This window comes from Mastigoproctus giganteus, chromosome 3, assembly GCF_048544385.1.
Source record: "Mastigoproctus giganteus isolate SK-2022 chromosome 3, ASM4854438v1, whole genome shotgun sequence".
Classification (NCBI taxonomy): domain Eukaryota; kingdom Metazoa; phylum Arthropoda; class Arachnida; order Uropygi; family Thelyphonidae; genus Mastigoproctus; species Mastigoproctus giganteus.
In genome coordinates this window covers 117,925,207-117,950,057 of record NC_143577.1, presented here as the reverse complement: position 1 = coordinate 117,950,057, position 24,851 = coordinate 117,925,207, and the positions used below count along the sequence as shown (strand labels likewise).

Below are 24,851 nucleotides of genomic sequence, written 5' to 3'. Positions count from 1 at the left end.
TGCGTGCCACCTTGTTTGCTAAAGCAGACTTACCAATAAAAGCACCGCGCATTACAAACAATTCTAATCTCCTTTGCTGCTCATTGTGAAGTGTCTGTCTACAGCTAAAGAACAGCGTGGTATCAGACCTATACAAGTAAGAACAGTGTCAACTGCATCTGCTTTACATATGCAATTTATCTTCAATTAATAGCAATTGACGATTCACCAATGTTAAAAACGTTTTCATCTCCTCCATGCACAGGCAGAATTTGGCTGACAGTCAATCAACAGTTAGTTTTAAAAAAAAAATGCGAAAGATCATTAACTTACGCAAAATGCCACAAACTCTGAACATTCAAAGATTACTCTCTCTCTCTCTCTCTCTCTCTCTCTCTCTCTCTCTCTCTCTCTCTCTCTCTCTCTCTCTCAGCCATTTTTTAGTCAGCACGCTGCTACACTCATACTAACACATGGTGGACCATATGTCAGTTTACACAGAAGTAAATTACCGAAATAGTTTGAACAATTCATTTAACTGTCATGAATAAGCAGTCTTGAAAATATAATATTAATAAAGTGATTTAGGATGAAATCGAATCAAAATTTCAATTAGGCAAATTATTTCTCGGAAAACCAACATAGGCCCACGCTATATATATAGTTAAATCCGTCTAGGGAATGTCAAATCTTTGATAACTGGTGATTGTCCATTGGTTTTCTTAAAACAAACTAAAATATAACGACATTATGGGCTCAGTTGTACTACGTAGCTGGTTATCCATAATATGAAATACAAATTATTATGGAGGTAAATATGTTCATAAACATTCCTAGTTATGTGGTGTAATTCAGCTGAGTAAAGTTCAGGCGGCAGCTCTCTGTACTTTAAGCAAATTAATTGTTGAGTTAAACATGAACTTCAGAGAGTACACAGCGATTGGCCTCAGGCTTTCATTACTAAAGCAGATTGTCATCCTAAACGAAGTTGATTTGGTATAATGCAATGATATGAGTGGCACTACCAACAAACCAGAAGTGTCTGTAAGTGGCGAGCCGTAATTATTCGGCCATCCTCGTAGTCCTCCTGGATCACACAAAATTTTCGTAAGCATGATGGCAGTGGAGTGAAAAATAAGAATGTTTAGATTTTGTTAAAAGAATCTACATTGAATGCGCCAAGAAAACTCATCCAGGTTCAATGAATATAGTAATCTCTTAAACTGAAAATACCTCTCAGCTTCACGAAATTCTGAACTTGATGCTCAATAGGTACAGTAGTAGTGGTTCGTTACTAACTTGCTGATGCTCAGCAGGTTAGTAGCGAACATTAATTATAATTTTATAGTTTGCCAGTTCCCCAACTCGATATGCACAGAAATCCATGCATACATATATTTAAATGGAAGTATGTTTCGACCATTAACCCGGAAGGACACGTTGACTCGACATTAAGTCTTTTGGGGAGGTTTTTATTCAAATCCGATTCCATAGCCTTCCATTCCCCACCGATGGAAAAGTTACATAAATTGTAAAGAACAGTTCTTGTCCTTTTCAAAATTTCAGGACTTTTTTATTTATGATATTCTTTTTCTTTTAAGATATTCTTCAAAATTTCAGGATATCCTTTTAACAAAGTAAGAAGAATATCCTTTTTAGGATATTCTTTTAGAAGAATAGCCTAAAAAGAATTTAGAATATCCATTTTAAGATATTCTTCTTCCATCGTTCCGAATATCACGTGAGAAAGTTAAACCATATTCTCTGTGCATCACCTATTCCCCCAAAAACTCACCTCATGGCTACCCAACACGTCCTGAGCATCATATGGCAAGGTGTTTTGTTAAATATTTTGAGTAGCGCTTAACTGTATATGAGGTTTTAGGTTTTAAGTACGTGATTTAATAATTGAACGCGCCTGAAATGCACCACAATGCGTACATTACATAACTTGTATAAAATATAAGTCGAACTAATAGAAATAAATTCTGTCCTACAGCTGTACTAAACGCCTCGGCCTTTTGGTTAAGATCAAAGTGTACTAAACGCCTTCATGTGTTATAAATTTGAGATACTAACAAGCATCACGGATTATAAATTTGAGACACTCAGGATGTGTATTATGCTCCACTGTCTAGATACTAAAATTAAATAAATTTTCTGTTTATACTCCGGGACTACCAAACGATCAGAGGAGTTTACAAGATACACAGAATACAAGAAACAGCACCGTATTCAGCAGTCACGGGCTTGAACCCCGGTCACTCAAGGCACGTGTACTTATGCACCCGCGCGCCTGACCACTAGGCTACGGCGGCCTCCTACTAGTTATATTCATATATTATACTCCATCTAATATTATCATATTTATCAGTTAAAAATAACTGGCGTGTTTAAATTCAAATGTTGATCAAATAATGCAATGAATGAGTGTGAAATGCGTTTTGTATTAACCGTTAAAACATTTCAAGTAAATACTGTACCCCCCACACCGGGTGGAAAAGACCTGAGTTCCAATCCCATCGATGACCGGAGGAATTTTTATGGGCCTTTTTCACAACGTGGCTGAGTTAGTCGGTCTCAGGAGAGATTCGTGATTTTTACTCCCGGAAACTCGGGTTTTTCGCCCGGCTCCTAAAATCTTACTACAACAGTTTCTATAATTAGCACGTTGACATATCCTAAAGATCCACAATTGTTGTGTCGTAATCGTGGGTAAATCCCAATATGACCTAGAGTTTTATAATATAATTGTAAAACGCCTGTTCCTCTTCGAAACCTCTCTCATTGATAATCAGATCTCATTTTATGGGGGTCTCAAAGCATGAGAAGAGTAAAAGATCATTATTCATTAAGATGACTTCTTTTGAAAAAGCTTTTGGAAGAGAGTAATATCAGCTGTGCCAGTCTATTATCTGTACTATATCCATCATCTTATGAGTCGTATTATGTGTGCATGTAGTAGTATAAGGACGAGCCTTTTTTCAATTTTTGCTACATTGTTACAAGCTTTATATACTGAAGACAAGATACAATTCACAGCAAGATTCAATTTAAAGGCTGCAGCTAATGATCTGCAGCGTTACAAATACAAATACAAGAATCTTATTAGGTTAAAATTGGGAAATATGCTATTACCTGGCAGGAAATCAAAAGCAAAAAACAGTATTGTTGATTTATATAAATGATAATAAATAAATGAATAATAAATAAATAAATGATCTCAAACATTCTGAAGATTTCTGCCACTCACTACTTCTCATCGATTGTGCAGGAATTCTTTCAAGGCTGTAAAAACTCCTGTGGTGGGCATGACTATCTATCCTGCCTCTCCTTTTCTATCAGAGGTTTCTTTACCTGCAGCCACCAACCTGGCTTTCACTGAGGAACCTCTGCTCTTCTCAAATATACCTTTTCTTAGTTCTAAACCATTAAATCAAATTTTTAACCTTCCAAATTTCTCAATCAAATTTTTAACCTTAATCAGGAAAGTTTCCGTATCAGCTTAAGAAAACTGTCATTGTTCCAGGTTCCAAGGCTGACAATATGAACTTAAAACACAGATGACTTGAACAGACTATTCAAGTCATCTGTGTTTTAATGCTGCTGAATGCAGCATTATAATAAAAATAATAATAATACTTATTATTATTATGCTTAATGCTGCTGAATGATTTATCGAATTATCCTGTAGAGATAGGGAGGTCATGGTCCCACTGTATAAGGCAATTGTAAGACCACATTTGTAATACTCTGTTCAACTATGGCGACCTCATCTGAAAAAAGACGTAGAACTTCTTGAAAGAGATCAAAACGGGCAACTCGAATGGTGAGATCGGCAGATGGACGACCGTATGAGGAACGACTCCGAGTATGTGGATTACAGAGCTTGGTAACCTGACATTTCAGAGGGGACCCGATTCAGATTTATAAGGCTCTAAAAGGGATTAGTAAAATGAATGAAGGTGGAATTCTCACTGTTATGAAAAATTCCAGAACTGGGGGTCATAGTGGTTTGGATTAGATTGTAGGAAGTTTTCTTTTAGCCAGCGAATCGTCGACTGCTGGAACAAATTGCCCTCGCAGGTATTTGAGTCTGACAGTTTGAATAAATTCAACGGTCAACTGAATAGCTACCTGTGTGAGGAGGAAAGCATATAATTTGTATTTTCTTATCTACTTGGTGTTTTTTTTTTTTTTTTTGCCAGTGTAGCAAAAGCCTGCGATTTCTTTGCACTATATCGCGAATACTATTACTGTTGCTATTACCAACTTCCTTTATGCATTAGGCTTCATAATCATTTTTTTAAGAATTATTTGTCCCTCTGGAAGAGGTATAATCTATAATTTTCGGAAAGAATGAAGAACACACTGTACAGGAAATTAATTGGGGGCAGAAAAGCCCTAAGTTTCGAGGGGCAAAAGCCTTGCACAGTCTTCCTCTTCGCATAAAGTCTTCCAAGCGCTCAATGAATTCCTAACACTTTTGAATGAACATTCACGATAGCCACTTAAAAGATGATAATGTTATTTTGGCGTATGTTGAAAATTGAGACCTATGCTTAACCATTTGTTTTAAGAACTCCATAATAAACCTGCGCAAAAAAACATATGAATAGGTCAACACAAATGATAATGTTAGTTAAGCAACAACGTTATTATGGTACGAATGAATGTACAATAACGTACTTGTATGCATATATTTTATAACATATCTAAGTCTGTATGGTAAATCAGAATTATTTATATTCATCTCCGGAACACCTTTATAAAACCGCAAGGTAACCTTAGGCTCAAGTGCCCTCCCCCCCACTCAATATTTGTTGTTATATGATTTTGTAAACAATTGATGGGATAAACAGTGAACTAATTACTTCTCTTGCAAATTATGCATCAGCTTTAGAACTGAAAGAATTCTTAAAGTAGGTATACTTTAAGAATTCTTTCAGCTCTAAAGCTGATGGAAAGTAAGTTATTTATAACTTTCTTTCCATCAGCTTTTGAGCTCAAAGAACCAAATAAATAATCTTTTACTACCTTGTATAGTGTAGTAAATTTATACTTTTTATTCTTTTAGATGGCTGTAGTGTCGTTGGTGATGGCCCTCCAGTTCTCGCTTTTCATAGCAGCTACAGCTGTAAATGCAGGTAAAATTCCTTTATGTTCTATCTTAACATAATACTTGCATTCTTTGCAAAACACAGAAAACACAGTCATATAAACTTATCTTTTTTACTTGTAGAAAAGGAATGAATTTTTAGTCATTAACCTTAATTACGGTGAAATTTGATGTGTGTTTGAATGAACCATTGAGTTTCATTCAAGGTTCGTGGTGTTTTGTTATAAAACAGTTCTCTCCCTCTTTGTTATTTAGGGTGTGACACAATATTCAGATACAATTCGCAGTTCAGCGGTCCTGCAAGCTCGGAGCATATTTACGAGATACAACATGTAATCTTTTCATAATCATCAAGGCATGGGGATTTAAATTGTCCGTGGTGGTTGTTGTTGTTATTTGGTTTTTTAGGAGCATTAGCAACTAAGGCCATATTGCTCCGTGAATATGCGGTGGTCATTCCCTGACCTTTCCGCATCCTCCGTATTTGGTGGTGACGGGCTCGAACCCCGATCTAATCAAGAAACGTGTGCTACGCACTGGTGCTCCTTCCCACCTGGCTACGGAGGCGCCACTCCGTGGTGGTGATGGTTCTCCTTTAAATACGACGTGGCTAACGTCATCTTCAAATTTTAACAAGAGTTTTGTATTGAAATATACTATATGTTGTCTAAGTAGCCCTTTTTTGGAAAAATATTTATCGGCACTTCGCAGAAATTTAAACTGTCTAAATACCCATAACGTGGGATGCTTCAATCAACGTCAAAATGGACTAAGTTCTAGCCTGAATAAAACTCTATAATGGCGTTATCAATATAGTACCGATATTATGCGATGGGAACTTATTATAGTCCGTTCTTATTTCACTGGATCTTGTTTGATTAAGCAACCGCTTGTGGAAAGGTCTCCTGAGTTCGAATCACGTCACAAATTAATGAAACTTCGGGTTATATTACTCAGCCAGGAGGTTGTTAGTCTCAGTTTGAATAAGTAACGGCTTTAAGCATAAACAGTGTCATTCCGCTGTTATTGGTTAAAAATTTAAAGCCTTTGTAATAAATCTACTGGAAACATTCGCATGCAGCAGTGCATTTTAATAATAAATGGGAAATTTTTCGTGGAAAAAGACGAAATTCGCATGGTATGCAGAGTTCATTTCTCAATTCAGTGTTCAGTGTCGTGGCGAAAGTTTTCTGAGAAAGTGGTATGTTTTGTACTTAAAATACAATTGCGTTTAGATTTGCTCTTTATCATCTTTATTCACAATCAAGAAGCAGAAATAGAATCTTATTATTAGTTTTTTTGTCTTAAAATTGCATCCACGCAAACCAGTAAACACTCCAAAGTCCCTGGAGAGAGTCTTTATTACTTTCTTGTAATGGATATACCTGGCGCTTGTGCACTATGTAGCGTGGCTAGATTGTTTGGCGTATCACCAGTTATGTACACAGTCTTTAATCTTCGGGAGAGTCCGGCAACAGACTGGTGAAACAAATCTGTCAGGATGATCGATGAATCTTATTCTCGTTACAAGATACAAGTTCCTACAGGGTATCTGGCATTTAAACTACACGGTTTTAAGAAAAGTGATCTCTTGTCATTCTCTGCTCTACGATCATAACAGTACAGTACGAATTCCCTAGATTCGGAGGCCTTCGCAGCAAGCACAGAGGCTACTACAGCTGTTCTTTCAAAGTGTTGTGAAGGAAAAACGTTTTATGAGCTTTCCTAGAATCATGCTTTTAGTAATGGATACTCATACCACGTGATATTCACGTGGTATGAGTGGTCGTTACTAAAAGTGTAATCATATGTAAAATCACCAAAAATACGTCCTTCCCCAACTATATTTATGAGCTTTGTTTTTTTGTTCCAGTTATTTTTTCTCACGTTAGCTACCAACAAACTCGTAACCGAATTTGTTGGTATTTAACGAGGATTGCGTGCTTCCTTTTCCAGAAACTGTGGTTTTCAACCCAAATACTAAAATTTATCACAGAACACAAGAAATTTAAGGGCAAGCTAAACTGAGGCCTCAGTATCAGGAAACGCATCACACAAATTTCGTTCGTGGACATCACACAAATGTCGTTCGTGGCTCCTAAAACCGCCTTGCTATAATCTAAAGATCCCCAAATGAAGCAGCTCACCTTAGCACATCGTGTTGTAGGAACACCTTGGAATTACAATTTCAGTATGATTTAGCCGGAGGATCTGCTCATGCAGCAAGGATCATTCAAGAAAATGTTATATTATGAAACTATTATTAGAAACTGGCGATATTATGAAATGTTGGTAGAAATTGTTTTCAATATGATGTTGCGTGGTTCGCGTTTTAAGGAAGGAATAATCACCGCCTGCTGAAGAGAATGTTGATTTTCACCTCCATCAAGGATTCAATAGAAGATGTGAGTTTGACAGTGAGTGTCACCTGTGGCCAAATAACCTCTTCCGTTTTGATTGCCGCAGCTGATAGAAACATTCTACATGTATCAGTTTCACTCACGAAAAATTGGAATGTGCTACATCCGTTTCACTCAAGAAAATTGGATGTGCCGTGGAGGTACATAAGTCATTTTATTATTATTGTTCTTGCTCCATTTGCAGCAGGACTCGTCGTCTCTTGAAAACTTGTACAGCGAAAATTTGGAAAGCACCAAAGTCTTCGCCCACCTGGAGATCGACATTTAAGAAATTGATTATGGATATTAGACGTTTAAACTCTTTGTGCAGATCAAGATTTCTCTAGTTGGTAAACGGTATGTAGTGTGCTAAGATCTGGAAAACGAAAATAAAACATGGATAGGATTTCCAGTAAATGGAAGAAAATCACTAATATATAAGAGGAAAGAATTGCAGAAAAGAACTTAACCTTGGGAAACTTCTGCATTAGTGGAGAAGTTAGAATATAAACAGCCATCTACCATCACAACAGAGAGTACCCAGGAAGAAGAACATTGGCTATCAAATGGCAAAAACGCAGGTCACAATCCATAATATTAGGGCATTTTTAGAATACCATAATTGTCAAACATGACCATGAGTTAGTTACTCAAGCAGTTAATTAGTTAGTTAATCAAGCAGTTACTCTTTGCATTGAAAATGCAAAGAGTAACTGCTTGAATTTCAGTAAACGGTACGATCGAATTTTTTCAAAGATGAGTAACATAAGCCATATTGACTCCTCATAGCCTTAGTTGCTCTGGAACTTAACACACAAACATAAAAACGCCTCGACCACCTCTCATCTCAGTTGCCTTAGTTATTCGATGTATTCCCAATCGCTTTAAACAGTACATTCGCAGAGAATGCAACCCCTCTCATACACGACTAACCTTCGAATTCGTATTTCTGTTTGTGGCTCCAAAGATGAGTAACATATCATCCGTGCATCGCCACCGACGGATTCCATGTTGACGATCGCTGATCAGACCGAAGGTTCTGATATACAGGGTGTTGTTAAAATTAAAGTATTCCTATGTAGAGGGCTCGGGAGCGAGTTCTAAGGCTCGTACTGAAGAGAAATTTGGACACCAGGTACAATAAAGAATGCGCTCTTTGTTACAAAATTTGTCACGGTATGGCGCTGTGTCACTGTATGGCGCGTAATTATCTTAGTTACGATTATGCAAATAAATTACGTTATTTTCATAATCGTAAGTTATTGTCACAGAGCCACTACTCAGCTGTACTGTACTGTATAAAAGCAAAGCAGTCTCTTCAAAATCATACAGTAGATGTTTGCCTGCACTACAGCAGCAATGCCAACAACATTGCAGGAAAAGGCGCTATTAGTGAAACTGTACTCTCAGAACAGACAATTCAGCTGCGCCTATCAGAGAATTCTGGCGTCAGAAGCGCATAAAGCCCATGTGGACCTACGACTGTTTGTGCTGTCCGCAAAATGATTGCGAAATTTGAAGTGACAGGACATCTTGGTGTTCAACCAGGCAGAGGTCGAAAACGAGTGGACCCCTCTCGTGTTGAAGATGTGGCTATGGCTGTCGTGGATTTATGGAGTCAATCTCCATGTGGTAGGCGCAAGTGTGCCAGCTGTTTCTCGTGAAGTGGACATGCCGTATTCCACTCTTAGGCTAGTAATGCGCCAGGTGTTGCGGAACTATCCTCACAAGATGCACCTGCTACAGCAGCTAAAGCATGGTGATGCAGATATTAGTTTCACATACGCACTTCAGTTGCGAATGACAGTGGATATCACTTGGACATGGAACATCCTTTGGAGTGATGAAGCCCACTTCTGCTTAAATGGACAAGTGAATTCGCACAACTCTCGCATTTGGGTAACAGAAAACCCTCGAGTTATCCAAGAGGTCCCGTTGCATTCTCCAAACGTGTGTGGGGTGGATTTACGGCCACATTCATGATTGGGCTATAATTTTTTGAACAGGTAACACCGACTGGACCGCGCATTTGTTCCGTCACTAGACAGCGATATTATGAAATGTTGACAAATTTCGCAATACCAGAATTGCAACAACGTGGGTGCCTTCAAGATACCATATTCATGCAAAATGGTGCGCCACCCCACCTCCACCGTTATGTCCAAAGATTGCTAAGGCAACACTTTACAGACGAACAGGTCATCAGCCTTTGTTTCCAGACATCTTGACCAAACCGATCACTGGACTTCACCCCATGCGACTTCTGGTTGTGGGGTTTCTGAAGAATCAGGTGTATCGGGAAGGATGTCAAACTATGGAAGATCTGAAGGACAGCATTAGACGTCATGTGCTGGCTATTCCAGTCGACAAGTTACATTCTGCTGTAGAAAATGCTGTTCTTCGAATGTAAGCTGTTGTTGACCAAAATGGAGGACACATTGAACAATTGTAGCGCTGTTCAAGTGATTTGTATTGCCACAGCACCATATAGTGACAAATTTTGTAACTATTTTTTTTTTTCGAATAAATGGCGAGCGCATTCTTTATTGTACCTGTTCTCCAAATTTCTCTTCAGTACGAGCCTTAGAACTCGCTCCAGAGCCCTTTACATAGGGACACTTTAATTTTAACAACCTTGTAGATTAAGAGTTAGTTATTGACGAATTTCTCAAGTACAAATAAAAAGTTAGAGGTAAGAGCAGTGCGACGATAACTGGAAGGGAGGAATTTTGCCGCCCATTTTAGGAACTGAGTGCATATGAGAAAATTTACATGCACAAGCAAACACATCAGTAGAAATAAGATAGCACCGGAAAACGACGCAGAACAGGAGCGAGCAGAAATTTCAAGAACAAGTGGAGAAATGCCATCAGGACTTGGCGCTTTCTTGCCATCATGTATTACACTGGTGTGCAAAACTTAAGGCCCAGTCAGGTTTTCACTTATAGGTTCTCATAGGAGTGGCCTGGATATGGGAAAAGCATACCAAACGAACCTCGTGAGGTACAGAAATGATCAAGGAAACAACACCGACCCAACGGAAACAAAGGGACTTTATTCAAAAATGGCAACATAGCCCTCGCTGTCATGATACAGATGCATCACTGCAAAAGATGCAACAGAGGGAAGAGGTGGTCCTCAGTAGGAGATATGACCACCGCTAATGTCGACTCAGGCTTTGCACCGCCTGTCCATACTTAGAACAATGTTGTTAAGTTCTTGCGGTAACATCGTCCATTCCTCTGTCAGCGCCATCTTCAGCCGATGAACATTTTCCGGTGGGTATGGACGTGCCACTAAGCGTCGTCCGCAGATCGTCCCATATGTGTTCGATGGGATTTAGATCGAATGAACCGGCAGGCCAATCCATACGTACAGTGTCCTCACTTTCCAAATGCATATCAACAGATGCAGTGCGATGGGGTGTGGCGTTATCATCCATAAACACGAACTCGAGACCAATGGCACCTCAGAACAGGCGCACATGGGGAAGGATTACCTCAGTACAGTAGCGTGCACCGGTTGCAGTACCGTCTTCCAGTATCTGGAGTTGTGTATGTCCATCCAAGATAATGCTTCCCCAGACGAGAACATCTCGACCGCCATATCGATCCCTTTCAGTGATGTTTGCGGGGTGATACCGCGCACCAACCTCTCGCCAGATTAGCTGACGTCCAGAATCGCTGCTGAGAGTGAATCAACTCTCATCAGTAAAGAGTACCTTACCCCATTGCGCTGCTGTCCAGTCCTTGTGTTCAGTGCAGCACTGTAAACGGTGTCTCCGATGGGCAGGTGTTAAACGGACACAGCCTTCTGGCCGTCGGGCAAACAGTCCACCTTTGTGGAGTCGCTTGGCCACAGTAAACGCATTGTCCTGTACTCCTGTACTTGTTTGCAATGGATCCCGCTGTCCGGTGTCAGTCCCTGTTGGGCTGTAAAACTATATAGCGGTCATTATCGGGCGTTGTTTTTCGTGGACGACCACCACTGGTCCTTCGAACTGCTGTACCTGTCGTTCTGAAAGCTGATCACGCACGTGAGACGATGCTATGGGCGATACCGAACTCTGCAGCCACACTCTCGCACTTCGACCTCCTCGAGCTTCCCAATTATTGGACCCTGGGTAAAGTCATCGAGATGTTGTCTTCTGGCCATTTCGTTGCCTGTAGCACTGTATGAAACCAATCGAACGTCTGTAACAATCGTGCTCACCATTCGGTAATTTGCACATTACTGCTGAACTGCTGCTTTTATCTGTTTATGTGAGCCCTCTCATCACGATTCAAATTTTTGCATGTGCACCAGCTTTCTACTGAACGGCCACAGTTATGCAAATCACTACAGGCGTTTTGCATAACTTTGTTTCGTTTGATTTTGTGGTTGTAACCTTTTGAAATAGTGTTGGTCCTTATTTTTTGCACACTAATGTATGTCCTTAAATTGCGTATGTTCTCTGGATTTTTATGGATTTTCAAGAGTAATAGCAAATGCAAGGGCAACAGCGACCTCAAAATAATTTATACACTTGGTGGAGTTGAATTAAAAACAGTAGAGGAATAAAGTGATCTGAGAATTATAATATGGGCAGATATGAAGTTTTCTGAACAGTGTAAACAGGCAGCCAGGAAAGCCTATGGTATCATATCGATGATTTATCGAATATTGTCCTGTGGAGATATGAGAGCCATAGTACACTGTATAAGGCAATTATAAGACTAGATTTGGAGTACACTACTGTGTTCAAATATGGAGACCTCGTCTGAAAACGGACATTAAGATCCTTGAAAGGATTCAGAGACTGGCAAGTGGCATGATGAGATCGGGAAAAGGGCGACCGTACGAGAAAAGATTTCGATTATGCGGGCTACAGAACTTAGCAACTAGGCACCAGAGTTCCTCAGAGGTTTCCTGATTGAGGTTTAAAGCTCTGAAAGGAATTAGTAAAATGAACGAAGGCGGAATTGTCACTGTTATCGAATTTCGAAACTCATCGGCATAAATTCAAATTACAGGTTTAGACTACATTGTAAGATTTCTCTTCCAGAGAGTACTTGATCGCTAGAACAGATTGCCTTCACAGGCAGTTGAGGCTGACAATTTGAATAAATTTAGAGTTCAACTGGATGGTTACTTATGTGAGGAGGAAGGCAAATAATTTGTATTTTCTTATCTACTCGAGTTTTTTTCCAACAGCCAGTGCAGCAAAATCCTCTGGTTTCCTTACACTCTATGGCTATTACTAATTGAGCCACAGAGTAAACAAAGCCCATAAAAATTTATCTCGTCAGATGTGGACGTATAGAGAACAGCAGTTGAGGCCAATAGTTTGTCGAAAGAACAGAAATTCAGTTAAGGTTTAGACAAGTAGCAAGTTTCTACATTTAGCTACTTCAAAATTGCATTCGGATTGATTAATAATTGTTTCGCGATTGTTGCGGGGTTCTATTTGCACCAAAGTGCATAGTGTTCAGGGGTGTGGAGCTCAGGAGGTTTTTACTTCTGCACCGTATGCACGCTGTGGTGACAAACAGTAATACTGTGAATGCCAGGAAAAGTGTTTTGTGTTGCTTATGTAAGTGCTGTGTTGGGTTCTGTTGTTGTGTCCTGGAATTTGGCAGTAGGGCCCTTAGTGGGACCCCACGTTACTGCACACACCACTGGGAGGTAGCAATGGTTGTCTGTTATTCGTTGGCTGGTCCAGAAAGCTAAGATGCACCTATGGCGGAGACGAGACAAAAGAGGGCGAGAGAAAATTAGAGGCAACAAAATATTTTGACAGAACAGGATAAAGAGATTTTAAACGAGAGGAGATTGCAGATTAATGGTCTCTGACACAAGACAATATGAACTAAAGATATTCCAGTTTAGGGTCTCTGACATATGAACAAATGCAGGAGGGTCTCAAAAATACGCGAGGGTTAGGTTCACGGTAGCTCTCCCTTTTAAATTGGGGACTTTGTACTTAAGCAAAATTAGGCAGACTCCTATAAATCATATAGGATTTGTTTTTTTTTTTTTTTAGGAGCATTAGCAACTAAGGCCATATTGCTCCAGAGATATGCGGTGGTCATTCCCTGACCTTGCCGCATTCTCCATATTTGGTGGTTACGGGCTCGAACCCCGAACTAATCAAGAAGCGTGTGCTACGCACTGCTGCTTCTACCGACCTGGCTACGGAGGTGCCAATCATGTAGGAGTATATAAAAAAAAAAAAAAAAAAAACATATATTTGTAGAAATGTAGGTACGATCCTGTATGTATATACATATACACTGAGTGATCACTGAATTATGACCACCTACCTAATACTTCGTAGGTCCTCCTTTTGCCCTCAGTACAGGGCAAAAGACGTGGTATTGATTAACAAGATGTAGGAAGCGTTCAGGAGATATGGCCAACCAATCTGTGTGCAATGCGGTCAGCTATGGAGGTGATTGGCGTATCCAGACGCCTGATATGCCTTTCCATAGTGTCCCACAAGTGCACTATGGGATTGATATCGGTGGAGTTCGGAGACCAATCGATATGCTGGAAGTCATAACTGTGTTCTTCAAACCATTCCTGCACAAGTGCCCGATAGCTCGGCGCATTGTCATCTAGCAAGACACCATCGCCATTCGGAAAAAAAATGTAACATAGCGGGGTGTACACAGTCAGCAAGCAGTTCACTATAGCGGAGACCACTGATACGTTCTTCCACATGCACCAGGGATCCAAGTTCCTGCCAGTGAAACATGCCCCATACCATACAACCGCCTCCACCGGCCTGCACTTTTGATACCATGCATGATGGATCAAGAGCCTCATGTTGTTGACGCCAAATCCATACACGATCATCCACGGTGTGGAGTAAATAACGTGACTCATCCGACCAGCACACCTTCTTCTAGTCTTCTAAAGTCCAACTTGCATGCTCTTTGCACCAAGCGAGTCTTTTACGCCGATGAACCTTGGTTAGGAGAGGATGCTGTAGAGGTCGTCTGCTGGTAAAGCCCATACTTGCGAGCTTGAGACGCATGGTCATGTCAGATATTGTTCCGGGTTGGCTTATATTGTATTGAGTAGCCAACTCTTCAACAATGCTGTGCCTGTTCGCCTGTACGAGTCGTCGGACCTGGCACTAACATCAACTCTAACATCAACCTTTCGCTGACCTTTGCAATTTTGCCGTCGGGTCGTTGTTTGACCATTTTGACGCCAGTCCCGGTACACTTTAACTACGGCGGATCTCGAACACCCCACCAGTTCAGCCGTTTGTTAAATCGACGCATCAGCTCGTCGAGCACCCACAATCTGTCTTTTATCAAAGTCCGATAAATCCTTCCTTTTACCCATCACGCTCGGAATTTTACTACCTACTGAACCACCTTATCTATGCTACGTAGGTCGACTAACTCTGCACTCTCGTACCTCACGTAGTCAACGGGTCGCATTCAGTTTTCATAGGAGTGGTCATAATTCAGTGATAACTCAGTGTTTATACATACAGGGTGAGTCAAAATTATGTACACAGCACTTTAAATCTTTTTCCAGATTGGCTGAAACCCATAGAAATGACGGAGAACACTCACGTTTGTTTTGATGAGAGAAAGACGATTTTTAAGTAGTACTGTACTGGAAATTTGAAAATGCCGTACAGGTTCAGGGTGCATCTAGGTTTCTGATAATAACCCGTCTGCGTGATAAATTTGTGGAAAATGGAGCTGTACACAATATCAGTAAGACAAACTGTGGGGGGAAAAAGGACAAGAAGAAGTATCGAAAACGTTGAATCCGTTTTTTTATGAAACCAAGCACTGTTTTATGTAATAATGTTGAAAAAACTTCGTCATTTATGCATATATGCCAGAAGAGTCCATTTTTAAAACCTTAAAAGAATTTTGTTCTTTTAAATAGAAGCTAAACACATTATTCGGCTGTTAAATAATAATAATTTAAAAAAAAAGTATTTAAATTTATTTTCATCATTTTCAAAAATTATGGATTGTTAAACTGTGTATACATATTTCCTACACACCTTTATATATTTCTTTCTTTCTTTTTTTTTTTTAACTCATTAAACTGAGAAAGATACTAGTGGTAAATCAGTACTTGTAGACTTTGGTATTCGGATTCCTGTTACACTAAATCTGTCTCTGAAAACATTGACGCATTCAGTGACAACCTGAACCAGTTTATGCTTCACTATCGATCTTTGCTGAATATGCATTGAGAAAACGTATTGGCAAGATATTCATGAGTGAAAAAAAAAATAGAAATGAATAAAACAAATGAAAAAGAAACGAATCCGACGCAAATCTTTCGGAGCAATATTTAGAGAAGGAAAGAGAAAATACAAAGCAGAGAAGCACTTCTCAACTAGATGAGGTATAATTATCGATTTATTTCCAATTGGAAATTACATGGAAGTTAAGTTTTCTTTGCTAAACAAACGTTGTAAGTTTAGTAAACGAATAGTTTTAATTTGTTCAGATTTGTTTAATTTCGTTTGTTTTGACTGCTGAGAAATAATCCTTAAAAGTAAAAACTATTTTATTAGGGTCGGTCACCTGGAAATGTAATTTAAACTACCCATCTGTATTACGTCTATACATTGCGTGTGTTCTCTGGCCGATTTGCCTGCTTTGCTGGACGAAAAACCTCATGTTCCGGGGGGGGGGACCTTGCTATCTACGCCTGAGACCAACTAACTCAGCCACAGAATGAAAAAATCCCATAAAAGTTTCTCGCGTCATCGACGGGATTCGAACCCGATCCTTTTCCACCCGGTGTAGGGAGGATGGTGACGATACCACTGTGCTACCGTGCAGACTCCTTAAAAGTAAGTTAAATATCGGAATTAATTATGAGATGAAAAATATACATGTGAACACGGATCTATTTAAAATACACAGGTTAATAATTTAATTCGCAGAATGGACCTGCCTTAATTTTGTCTTTGTCGCCGTGGTCTGCCTGTACTTTTCGAAATAATCTCTGAATGGCACACACTTGCACTGTCGATGAACCCACTCATGGGAGCACTACCAAAATCCATTTCTTAATGAGTCTTTGAGAGTGGTCATTGTGACCCCAAATTATCAACGTTCTTTAATGTCCTGTACCACTTAAAAATTGTAGTTTTTATCAAACACTTGTCTCTGTACCAATAATACCACATTAAACACAACAACAAGAGCAGACCGTTGCTCTTCAAATCTTCCATCGTACAGCTCACAGAATACTTTACACTTACAGCACGTAATTTAAAGCCACTTTTCAACTATTAGATAACATGCCAAAACTTTCAACTGTCAGCGAATTCTTGGACATATATTCTCCACCTGTTGGCAGCTTGCAGAAACTTGAATGGTTGTACGCTGAAAGGAGAGAATTCATGGGGTTCCTGAGCATCGCGACGCTGTTACCCCTCTCGCTAGTGGACAAACCCACCGCTGGGCAGGTATAAAGGTACATTGAATAACTGCATTCACGTAGACAGTAATTCGATGTCAATATGGATAAACTCGTTAGTTAACAGATTTCTACTTGAAGGGTGAAAAGAACGTGTCCTTTAAAGTTGAAATGAAAGTTAAAGGATGCTGTATTGTGTTTAGAATCTTTACTTTTACATCGAGGATAAACGGAATAGAAACCCTAATATTGCCAGCATTGTTAGGGTACTTGGCAAGGAATTTAAAAAGATAAAGACAAATCCCTCGCTGACATTTCTAATAAGATGCTTTTCTCAGTGACTGCACTTGAGAAAGTGAAAAACAAGACAATAACGATTCCCTAAGCTTGCGTCCATGCTATGAACACCCATTCGGTACATACACACACACAGTAAACTACGACTCCGAGCTAATAAACCGTCCGTCGGATTTAAAAACGTAGTGTAAGATTCAATGAAACGAAGCAAATTTAAGTAATTCTTGCTAATATCCTAGAGGATACAATTAGTGTAGAGCTACAACCGGTTGTCTAAGCCGATTACTCAAGTGCGCGAAAGCCTAAGGAGTACGCCAGCGGTCGATATTAAGCAGAAACAATCATCGCTCGAACAGCAGTAATTTTATTTGATGGGTATTTTTCCTAATCCAAAGATAGCGTTCTGGCGCCTTTCATGTTTCGGTGAGAGAAAACGAATTATGAAGGGTGGGAAGGAAACATTTCTCCGAAGTAGTGTCACTCTCATCGGGTGAGCACATTCTGCAATGTTCTCCACATCTTACCTGCGTAATTACTAACGCAATATCGTCATAGTTATGAAGTGATCCCACGCTGAAGAAATATTTCACGTCCCCAACACTCTCACGGCCATTATTACCAATGATAAAGATGTAATAACTTTGTTACCGTAATTAATTTCCTTGCAGTTAACCGGCCTCGAATGTAGCGTGGGCAGCTTTGCCGCTCTCTCTCTCACTCCTTCCAGGCAGAGTTTCGATTCGGTTCGATTCCGTTGCCGACCCAGTAGTTCTTTCGAGAGGGTTAAAAAGGTTTTGTTTTGCGGAATTTAGAGTTTTTCATCCTGAAAATAGACCGTAGAATACGCGAAGTTTGCCCTCGCAGTTAAAACAGTGGGTATGACAACCTCTTTCCACAGCTTCCGGAAAAGGCCTCAGTTCAAATTCCATTTTCGATGGGGGGGGCTGGTTAATTTTATTGATTTTTTTTCCCGCACCACGGTCAGTCAATGGCCGTATTGTTTTATCTTCCTGAAACCCACGTCCACCTAACCTATTGCAGACAAAGAGTATACTGAAGCTTCATAGTCTTAGTTGCGTTGGCACTTTAATATACGCACATACGACAAAAAGCGCAGTTTATAGAGCTGATATATATTGATTCTTTATTTGGCTCTAGACCAAACCTAACCCATTCAATTAATGGAAACAATTTTAAAATATCTGAAATAAATAAATTAATTATTTTTTATCGCAAACCCATAATTGCGAACATTCCATAAAAGGCATAGGTTAGGTGTACAGAGTACATTTCGACATACCAACGCAAAAAAAAAAGATATAATAAAATTTTAAATAAATGAAAGAGGTGTAAGCTGGAGAGGGTAGTGATAACACCGATCAACACATAAAATGTTGTGAAAACGAAAATAGACAATCTTTGCTACTTTTATGCTGCCGAACACGAAAATTCCATTAAAATTTGTCCATCGGATCTTGTTTTCGAATTTCAGCTGGGGTATAACATTAGCGAATCAATCTAACCTGTTAGACCTAATATTTGCAACAGACACCCTCACCGTTGACAGCCAACCGGAAACAGCCTTCATGTCAGACCATCTACCAGTAGGCCTCATTCTTCCAATCACTCCCAGGACATCCTGGCAACATCAGGCACCAGTTAAGAAGATAGTGATTAGCCCTTCTCTCCTCAATCCAGAGAAATGCTGCTTCGCAGCATCTATTTTTCCTTGGGAAGCCCTAAACCAATGTGATCCACAGCTCGGGCTGCACTTTCTTACCTGCTGGCTGCAGTCTATTGCTCGAACTGCAGCGTCAAAAACAGTTTCAATCTCCTGTCGAAGCAAAGCATGGTGGACCCAAGATCTCAGCCTTAAATTTCGGAATAAACAACGACTACATGCAAAATGGAAAGCAAAATTAGACCCACTAGACAGAATTGCATACTCAAGAGCCCGCGCCCAGTTCAATAGAAGCAAATCTGAAGCCATTAAAGCCTATATCGACAAAACAATCAAGATCGGGAAAGCACCGTTTAAGACAAGGCATGATGAATTCCCTCAACAACTTAATCCAATTGAATGGCTAGACTACATCACAAGATTTAAGCCAAAGTCAGCATCAGACTTTAAAATTCACAACAGTTGTCAGCGAGATGTCCTCGCTTCCATCATCATCACAAAAAGAGAGCTTATCCAGGCCATCAATGATATCCCACCAACGTCTTGCACTGGATATGATGGGGTCCCACAATTCATTCTTAAGAGCGTTAGTGTATTCATCATTGATGCACTCCTAGGTATCTTCAATGAAATCCTCACAACGCAAAGTTTCCCAACAGCCTGGAATCAATATATTGTCTGACCAATCCCCAAAACACAAGGAGCGACATCAATTTCACAATTCAGGCCAATAATGAAAGCCTCATGTCTCCTCAAAGTCATGGAGAAGTGCCTTCTTCCTGTCCTAACCAACCAGGTTCTGCCATGTGAATCACCATACATTCACTATGCCTTGAAACGCAGGTCCACCATTACAAACCTATTGCAAACCACCAACACCATTCTGCGGGCTCTACAAGATAGGGCGGAGATGGCAATTGTTTATCTGGATATCCAGTCTGCATTCGACAGTATAGACATCCAGCCCCTCCTGCAACTTTGTGAGGATGGATACCAGATAAAAGGCAATATACTGGAATTCTTGAAGTCGCTACTTACGACCAGGGTCCTTCACTTGACTGTGAATAAAAAATCTTTCACAAGGAAAGTTTGTGTAGGTGTACCCCAGGGCGGAGTTCTCTCAGGGCTCCTCTTTACGGCTGCCATCCACCCATTCCTGTGTCAGCAAACAGAATTTATCAGTTATGCAGACGACTTGAAGCTCCTCTATCGGATCAACGGGACCGCCCGACCTGATTCTGTTTCTGGAAACATTATCAACAGCCTCAAGAATCTGATTACATACTTGGCACAGTTCTCTCTTAAGATAAATCCAAAAAAATCTGCACAAATGGTATTTTCCCTCAAATCAAACCCAACGCAACTAAACCTGGAAATCCACGGAATCCCCATCACCCCAGTCATCAAGCACAAAGATCTCGGCGTTATATTCGACCCTAAACTCAGTTTCAAACACCATGTTGCAGACATTCACAACAAGGTCTGCAGAGCAAGATGGCTTGCCAAACAACACCTCCTTCATGTCACAGAGCCTGAGTACACACTCCAATACGTATACCGGTTTCTGCAGCCAGTCATCACCTACGGGTCAGAAATCTGGGCGTCGGCAACGAAAACCACGCTAAAAACCATTGCATCTGATGAGTACTGGCTTATTCGGTGGGTCCTCTTCAAGCATAAACTGCCACCACTCATACATACTTCAGATATCACCCAACTTCTAAATTACAGAAAAGTCTCCAAACGGATATTTGCCCTCCGCTTGCTTGTGACAATTAAAATGATAGCGGGTGAAGTCAATACGCCAAATTTTTGGCAGATGTGCAATTGGAGGATCCCACCAAAACCCTTAAGAGCCCTCCCCTCTCTGCAGTCTGTGGCGTGGAGGCTCAGAATAGGGGATAGATTCCTGCCCATGGAGATGCTCCACAATGTCCAGGAGATGGATGTGGACTACAAAAAGTTCATAGAGGACAAATCGTACAGAAGACGCATCATCAGGGACCAGCTTTCGTCTTCAACCGAGTGACTGCCATCCTCTTTTCATCGCTTTTCATGTTTCTTCATTTCACATGTTAATATTAATTTTATATGTAAAATATGTAATTATACGTTTTATGTGCTAATATATGTTTTAAGTAATTTTTCCTGTATAAGTTATTTAATGTTAAACCCCTAGCATTGTCGCTGTTGTGGGTATTATTGCATCAGGCAATCATGTAACCAATCACTGCCTGCAATAAAGATATATTAACTACGGATCTCGGCAAAATGCATAGCAATCCGCAGTTCCAGTACCACCATGCTCTTATCACCTGATCGACAACTCTCGTCTCAATTGCGTCTTCAACTGTGTTGCAGTAATCCTCGAATACCCAACTCAACTAAACCTGAAAATCTATGGAACCTCCATCCTTCCAGTAACCAAGCAAAGAGATTTCAGGGTCATCTTTGATCCTAAGCTCAGCTTTAAACACCATGTCGCAGATATCCACAACAAGGTCTGCCGATCCAGATGGCTTGCCAAACAACACCTCCTTCATGTCACAGAGTCTCAGTTCACTCTTCAATATATTTAACGGTTTCTTCAGCCAGTCATTACCTATGGATCTGAAATCTGGGCGTCGGCAGCAAAACCCACGCTAAAAACCATCTCATCTAATGAGTACTGGCTTCTTCGGTTGGTTCCATCCCTCACACATACTTCAGAAATGACCAAACTTCTAAACTACAGAAAACTCTCAGAACGGATCTTTACCCTCCGCTTACTCGTCACCATTAAAATGATAGCAGGCGAAATCAATACACCAAGTTTTTGGCAGATTTGTAATTGGAGAATTCCCCGAAACGCTTAAGGACCCTCCCTTCTTTACAGTCAGTCCGTGGCTTATAGGCTCAGGAAGGGCGACAGATTCCTGCCAATGGAGATGCTCCAAAATGTCCAAGATATGGATGCTGACTACAAGAAATTCATTGAGGACAAAGCCTACAGAAGACGTATCATCAGGGAGCAGCTCTCGTCTTCAACCGAGTGACTGTCACTGTTTTTCCTTGATCGGTTTGTTGATATTGTGAAAAAAAACTGTTTTCATGTGTTTACAACTTATTTTTTTTTTTGTTTTTAGAGTTTTAGTTCCTTTATATGTTAAACCCCTATGATTTTCCTGTTATGGGCATTACATCAGACATTCATGTAGAATTTCTTATTTTCGCTGATTGCAATAAAGATATTATATACTGGGTGATTAGTTCTCAGTTAACGGTTGTTCCCTGTGAGATTCCTACTTTTTGCGGAGTATTTGTGTCGTGTAAGATTAATATGCCCCATAATTGTGTGACTAGTCTGGATGACTTCTGTTAAGTATGTGGAGAAGTCACGTTACCTTCAAGAAAGTGTCCCTTAACTGGAAACATAAAAAAAAGCCTATTTCTTGTACTTTGGGTGTAAAGTAGGCGACCAGAATAAGAAGTGGGCTCAGCACATGGGTGCATCGAAAGAGACGTTTTATGCCTTTAGCAGTGTTCATGATATGGAAGGAGTCAACAAATCACATCACAGACGGTTACTTTCGTACTTTTTTTTTAGGCCTTGCCACTGAAATCCTTGGAAATTAGGTGGTGGAGCCTGCCAGAGTAATTAAATAATCTACTGGGTGCCTGACCTGCCTCCTTGTGGCAAAGTGTGGGCAACGGTGGGGCCCAACGGCTAAATGTTCAAAGAAACAACAGACCACTCCCCACACACTTTTTAAATCTCTGGCCTCCACAGAGTTCTGTGTCACTCATAAAGAATACAACGCGGAGATGGGGGAAACCCGTGGTGCCGTCAGACAACTAACACACTTTACACTTTACTGTTACTTCTGTATGGTGCCTCCTATTAGAAAAGGGACGAAAATGAAGAAAACGTGGACAGTGACGTACGGAAATTTTCCATCTGTAATTTGTCCCGTGCTAACGATGAAGTACTACCTATTCCTGAAGCACCCGATCGTTTTTCTGTACACGCTGATGAAGATGAAGATACTGATGTACACCAACTTGATATACGCGAAGAAGAGAAATACAGCAGCCGTCTGCGTCAAAGAATCCACCATTTTGTACAAACCTTTATCCTTCTGAACCACATAAGATCACAGAAAGTGAGTTTAATGCCTCATCAGAGAGCTCGAACTGCCGAAGAGTAAGGCACAGCTTTTGGCTTCTCGCTGTTTGTAAGGATGTTGATGGTCTAATGGCAGCAGTGAACATGAGGCACGTTCCCGAAGAATGACGACTATTTATAGATGCTTCTCTGGCCCCGAGTGCCAAGCGATAGTGTCCAAGCGATTTTCCTAAGTGATATATAGTGCTCTTTCTAAGTGATTTCGTTATATTTTCTTTCCAGTGCTTTTCTCATCCTTATTTCTTTATAAGTGGTTCTGTACTTAACAGGTTCTAAGTAAGAACCCAGAAAGGAAAATTACCTTTCTTTTCCTAGTATATTTATTAATTTTCGCACTAACAAACTAACCTCTCCAACCGCTTGGCCACTAGGTGGCACTGCTCCTGCCTCCACGTGGCGGGGCTGGAAGTCTGGGAGAAGAAATCCACTCTCCCAGGACTAAAAGGAGCAACGATGGACAAAAATAAACAGTCCTCGTGTGGATCTTATGATTCAGAACTAGACAAACATAATCCAGATCATGACGACACAAATGTATCCCATGCCAAGAGACAAAAAAAGGAAGGAATGGATAAGATCACACCACTCTTTCTAATACTACACTCCTCCACAGACCAACCACTGAGTAAGCTGTCCCCATTTTTGATACAGAAATGTCTCGAAAATGTGGCTGGCCCTCCAAAAATGGTTCGGCGATTAAGATCCGGAGATTTATTGATTGAAATGACCGAACATCGACATGCTGAGAGGCTATTGAAAATTTCTACTTTCGGTGGAATTCCCACGAAGGTTACCCCACATGCCACCTTAAACTCCTCTAAAGGGGTAATATCAGAGTGGGATTTATTAAACGTATCAGAGGATGAACTTGTTCATGAACTAAGAGATCAAAACGTAGTACAAGCCAAAAGAATTGTGATTAAAAGAGATGGAGAACCTGCTCCCACACGCACGGTGATCCTAACATTCAAAACACCAAATCTGCCTACTTCTATTAAAGCTGGTTATCTTAGATGCCAAGTAAGACCATACATCCCAAATCCAGTCCGGTGCTTTAAGTGCCAAAAATTTGGTCACTCCCAAGCTGTCTGCAGAAGTGTAGCCACTTGTGCTAACTGCGGATCAAAAGAGCATACACACACAAACTGTAACACTGAAGTGCAAATTTGTCCTAACTGCCATGGTAACCACTCTGCCTTCTCTAAGGAATGCCCTCAATGGAAAAGAGAAAAGAATATTCAAAAATATAAGATAGAGCAGAAAGTATCCTATCAAGAAGCTAAAAAACATTTTGCAGCACCTGCTAAGTCACCTACATATGCTTCAGTTACCCAACGGCTACGCTCAGTAGAAACTCAGACAGACTGCTCAGTCCCTCCAAATATCTCAATATCTGGTTGGGCTAAATCGCTCCTCTCCTCATCAAAGGAAAAACCTACTCCTAAATATGCTACTCGAGAAGCAAATACTCCTGTAACAATACCTCCAGATAAGAAGCCTAATGAGCAACCAAATGAACGAGCGAAGACTCCTGAAAGAAGCAACACTACTAAATTTATACCCGATACCATGGATATTGATGAAAAGATAGATGAAGATGATTCAATTCTTGAGATTCATCCAGAGGATGACATTGACACGGGTAGGCCAGTCTTCCCAAAAAAAGAAAAAGCAAAAGTAGACAAGCGCAAACAAAAAAATCCGCCCTAAGAAACCAAACCCTCCTTTTAAAACCAAACAATGCACACAGTAATTCAATGGAATTGTCGCGGATTTCGTGCTAATATCGATGACCTCTACGATCTCCTAAGTGAATAT

At 40.3% G+C, this 24,851-nt stretch overlaps 1 protein-coding gene across 2 annotated transcripts in view; it reads left to right on the top strand.

Annotated features, from left to right (window-relative positions):
• Positions 1 to 24,851, top strand: part of LOC150088245 (suppressor of lurcher protein 1-like) — a 1,375,230-nt gene that overhangs the window by 835,196 nt on the left and 515,183 nt on the right. For both annotated transcript variants that reach the window (XM_090370656.1, XM_090370655.1), the window contains exon 4: positions 5,057 to 5,126. In XM_090370656.1, coding sequence (XP_090226782.1) covers positions 5,057 to 5,126 — 70 coding nt within the window. The remainder of the gene's footprint in view (positions 1 to 5,056; positions 5,127 to 24,851) is intronic.